General features: G+C 36.0%; 1 protein-coding gene across 1 annotated transcript; it reads right to left on the bottom strand.

The window, feature by feature from the left end:
• Positions 1-509: 509 nt before the first annotated feature.
• IFNG (interferon gamma) lies at positions 510-4,612 on the bottom strand. The gene is made up of 4 exons (XM_006147283.2): positions 4,397-4,612; positions 3,099-3,167; positions 2,826-3,008; positions 510-716 (listed from the first exon to the last, which is right to left on the bottom strand). The coding sequence occupies exons 1-4, from the start codon at positions 4,508-4,510 to the stop codon at positions 582-584; spliced, it is 501 nt and encodes a 166-aa protein (XP_006147345.1). The 5' UTR covers positions 4,511-4,612; the 3' UTR covers positions 510-581.
• Between the last annotated feature and the right edge of the window lie 375 nt (positions 4,613-4,987).

A 4,987-nucleotide genomic window follows, 5' to 3' on the forward strand; every position in this document is an offset into this window, starting at 1 on the left:
TGTGTGTGTATATATATATATCAGATATTGATTAGACTAAACAAATGGGTTACTTTCCATTTGGGTGCAGTCACAGTTGTCAATAACACTCAGATGCACCAAGCATGAAATTACACAGGATGCTATGCTTTTATCAGGGGATAAGTTGTATCACCTGACACTTTCAAGTACTGTCTGATATGCCATTAAAGCAGTGGCATGGAATACATACATGTCCTCAAATGGACAGCAACCAGATCGTATCACTTCATGTATAAGTGTTCACTGTATGGTCAAGTAAAATAAATGTGTAACTCCCAGACATCTTAGGTCAACTGCCTAGTTGGCCCATGAGGTAAGGCCTTGTTATCACATAGTCTTGCCTAATTAATCAGAAAAAAGTGGTCAAGTAAAAAAAAATCACAGGATACAGGAATTATAAATAATATATATATTAATAGATATTTATTTTCATTACATAAAAGTCACTAATATAAATACTTTTATTAATGAGTTTAAAATATATTCCCTTTATAAATAATGTTAAATATTAATAAATAGATTTAGGTTAGAAAATTCAAATACTGAAGGCAGATTGATCATTATCTGGAAGCTCTCCGACCTCGAAACAGCATCTGACTCCTTTTTCGCTTCTTTTGGTTAGATTTTGGGGTCAGGTCAATCATCACATTGAGGAGTTCATATATTGCCTTGCGCTGGACTTGTACATCATTTACCTTTGGGGAAATAAAACAACAAAATTAATTTTAGGCATACAGCCATTAGAATATTCTGCTATTATTGTCATACACAGTGAAAATAGAAATATTCATTTTAAAAGAAAAGGTGATTCTGACTAGCAATAGGTTACCTTCATATATAGTATTCATCTCTTTAGCAGTTAAGACTTTAAATTATAATTAAATTACTGGTAGTGCTATAGTACAATAAGGCCCATCACAAATACTTAAATTTACTGCTACAGAATGACTAACATTTTATAGTGAAAAGAGCCTTGAAGGAGATTTTAAAAATAAGGTAGGTTTGAATCTGATGTATGTGATTAACATCCAGACACTTAACCTCTCTAAACCTATTTTCTCATCTGAGTAAAGGCAAGATTCTTTATAGGATCTCTAAGTCATCAATCTACCAATTCTATCACTCATATTTATAACTAGTCTTTGTTGTACATATCAAGTGAGTGACTCTAGGTCAATAGTTCTTGCCTTTGGTGTATAGCAGACTCTTCTGGAGACCTAATGAAGGACTCCAAGACCCAGGTGCATGAAGTAGATAGCCTGTGTCACTGTACATTCACCAAGGTCCCCAGGTAATTATATACCCACCAAAGTGGCATGAGAAGCATTGACATAGGTTAAGTACTTGGTAAAACACCAAGTCCAAGACAGACAAAAGCTATAAATTAGGAAATAAAGAACCCCTCCTGTACTCTGCCTTCTATGCCAATAAGTTGATCTATATTGCACTCTAATAAATAGAGCCATTAATAGGATGCCTGCTGACGTATCTCCTTGTAGTTCTTTCAGGCTTATATGAGAGGAGTGAGAAACAAACCCAGATATAGTGAAATCTGGGCACAAATTCTAAGAGAAAAAGTCATATCAAAGCCAAATCTAAAAGAGTCTGAAGGTGTTTGTCTCCTAGATAAAATTTTAGACAACACAATATGTGTTGGTTTCTTTGTTTTGTTTTGAGAGGGATTTTTGCTATATGGCATGTGTGCTCACCAGAGAGACAGAAAGTGAGAAATCACCCCGAGGGGGCATGGCCACACCACAATCCCTTCTCCTCCATTCTTCTCTTGGGATCTTGGCATGCACACACATGCACCCCACATGAGATGAAAGCCACCAAGTCCGGGACTCAAATCATGATCAACTATGTGGGAGTCTAGTGATGTAACCATTATGTCATTTGCTGGTCCCCAGCCCAATTTGTCTTAAAGCTTCAAAATAACTAGTTAATCATTGGGAGCCATCAATTTAAAAACTCAAGGCAATTTCATGAGATAAAACTTAGGAGTCAACAGACTTCTCTAGCTAAAATATTCTAGTATCTGAAAGTTGACAGAACACTCATAAGGCATAAATTCTACTTCTTTTTGTCTATAAACAAACAGCAAACATTCTCACTTCTCATTGGACTACCTAAATCAGAAAAGCTGACCAGAGACTGGCAAGGTGATACCCCTGATGCCTCTTCAAAGGCTGTAGCTTTCTCTTGTCTCATTCTCATTTTTTATCCATGGCATTATAGAATTTTAGAGCAAAGGAGACCATACAATTTATGTCATAAACCCAATAGGCTCCTTTAAAAAAAAGAAAAAAGAAAAAGAAAAGATGAACCCACTAAGCCCTGCCAGGCATGTGATTCATCTGAGGTCACAGCTCCTCAGTGACCAAGTTGGGAAGAGAACACACATCTTCTCACCCCCTCCCACTGCTCTTTCCACTAAGACACATACCCTCCTATCCAAAGCAAGAGAATTTCCATCACATTGCCCCTAAGGGGCATTGAGAAAACTGCTTCTCAGTTCTCCGCCTTAATACTTCATCAACTTCCTCCTTCTAGATTTGCTCATTAACCTCTCTGTCTGTGATAGTGATAATACTAGCATTTTTCCAAATTATACATTTAAATGAGTCTCATACTGACTTTACAGAGTTGCCCAAAGCACTCTGTAATTACCAAGGAATTAGTAAGGAAGTTTTGGGTTCATTTCATAACTTTAGCAACTGATAAATAGCCAACCTCTACTTTCTGTGAATTAAATATTTGGCAGAAGCCTCTGCAATAAAACTGAGGAAAGAAAACAGACTCACTGAAATTCGAGTCAAGTTTAGAAAGACATCCAGTTTAGTGGGACTGCTGTTGAAGAATTTATCAATCATGTCTTCCTTGATGATATCCACACTCTTTTTGATGACCTGGTTGTCTTTGAAGCTTTCGAAAAGTTTGAAGTAGAAAGAGACGATTTGGCTCTGAAATATTTTTTTGTCACTCTCCTTGGGAGAAAAGAGCACAAAAAAGGACAATGTGAATTTTTCTATCAGAAAACAGTAGGAAAATCAAACAAATGGAACTATTCAACTTACCTCTGTCCAATTCTTCAAAATATCTACAAAAAGACGCCCAGTATCCCCTACTCCTGGATCAGTTGCATTCTGGGAAAGAAAAAGGAGAAAAAGAAAATTATTTATAATTAGACCACAAAATACCGTAAAACTGTGTGAAAGTTTCATTGAACTCAGCTGCAGCCAATATTTAGAGATTTCCTTTACACTCCTTTTCTTGAATTCCAACAATTAAATATTCCAGAAAATTTTATTTCAGGTATACCCAAACACTATTATCTTCTAACATTCTTATTTTCTAATATTATCTTTTAGTAGCAATGTCACGAATGAACTCAACAAGCCTGATGATACTTCAGGTGTCCCAAATAACTCTACAGTAGTAAGCTGAAAACATTTTCAAGCCTAGTTAAAAAAAAAAAAAAATCTTCAAAGCCATCCAATTATAAAATACTGCCCCCCTATGGTATAGATTTCCATAACATCTACTGTGACCTCCCACAGGATATAATTATGTCAGCACTGAAAGATAGTTCCAAATGTGTGTGTGTGAAAGAATGAAAGAGAAAGATCTGATTTTACATTGCAAGAGTAGACTATATTGTGAAGCCTTAACATTATCATAATATTATAGCTATAATTCTTAAAGCTAAATTTGGGCATTTAATTGAATATTTTAAATGTGAAAATTATTTATCAACCATAAATAAAATTTAAAAGGAAACCCATAAGACAAATTTTTTAAAAACTTTGAGCCAGAATCATAACTCCTATACAACCCGAGCTACTGACTGAGTTCAGGAGTCACTCACGTATAACAGACAGAGCAGTAGAATGTTGAAATTATTTTCTGGAGAAAAACACCTGTAAGTAATTTTTTGAACCTAACCTTTTACTTTAACTGGTAAATCGTTACCTATTACTATCTTGACCTTTTTGTTGTCACCGTCATAGCAGTCTGAGAAGTCATAAATGAATCATTTTTTTCAATATATGTACGACTCAACATAGCACACTGCATGGATTCTCACCCTCAAATTATCAACAGAATTATGCTTTGTACCCATAATATTCCCATCTTTTGGAAAATTCATGAGTCCCCTCTAACTCTCTGTAGCAAACGGAGCAGAAAGTTAAGCAATATCTACATTATTTAGTCAAGAGAATCATTCAGCCAAGAGTTAACAACAACAAAAAAAAAATCAAGTCTTCCCAAAATGACTGTGGACCAGAGATGACCGTCTATCAGAGATACAAGGGCAAGTCCATCATCAGTCATTGTTAATCATAAGCAAGTACTACTAAAAGGTCATACTTACAAAATAGTTCTTCAGGTTTTGTACTTCTTTCATAAATGGGGCCTGGCAGTAACAGCTAGAAGATCCCAAAATGATAGAAAGCAGGAAAGCCAGTGTATAACTTGTATACTTCATTATTTCAGAGAGAGTAAGCCAAAAGAGTTCAAATCGGTAGCCCTGGTATCGTTGATCAGGTCCAAAGGACTTAAGCTGATTGTTCTTTGCTAATGGCTGATCTGCAGAGGAGCAGAACAATGTACCGCACCTCCTTTTGCTGCTGGTATTTATACCTAATTGAAGCCTCTACAGGATTACGTATTTTCACAAGTTTTTAAAGATGAGATGGTGACAGATAGGAAAGGATGGTAGTTAGTTTGTATTAATAACTATGGTTTTGTGGCATTTTGGTGTTGTAGTTAGAGTTTCCTCTCAACTCCTTGGGTCCATTGACGATGAGGCAGACCCATAATGCCCACCTGTGCCATTCTTGTGGGATCCTTTGAAAGCACTTTTACTTCACACCATTCAGGGTCTGGAAATTTTTTCACACCTCCCGCCCCGCCCTTGTAAAATGTTAACTCTTCATCCACACAGCACATTGATCATTTGTTT

The sequence above is a fragment of the Tupaia chinensis genome, unplaced genomic scaffold (assembly GCF_000334495.1).
Source record: "Tupaia chinensis unplaced genomic scaffold, TupChi_1.0 Scaffold000208_1, whole genome shotgun sequence".
In the NCBI taxonomy this organism is placed as follows: domain Eukaryota; kingdom Metazoa; phylum Chordata; class Mammalia; order Scandentia; family Tupaiidae; genus Tupaia; species Tupaia belangeri.

Bases quoted from the DNA above. Each gene is read 5' to 3' on its own strand.
- IFNG (XM_006147283.2), bottom strand. From the start codon at position 4,510: ATGAAGTATACAAGTTATACACTGGCTTTCCTGCTTTCTATCATTTTG. The intron at 3,168-4,396 runs GTAAGTATGACC...TTTCTTTCCCAG, and splicing joins AAAACCTGAAGAACTATTTT to AATGCAACTGATCCAGGAGT. The intron at 3,009-3,098 runs GTAAGTTGAATA...TTTTCTCCCAAG, and splicing joins TTTTGAAGAATTGGACAGAG to GAGAGTGACAAAAAAATATT.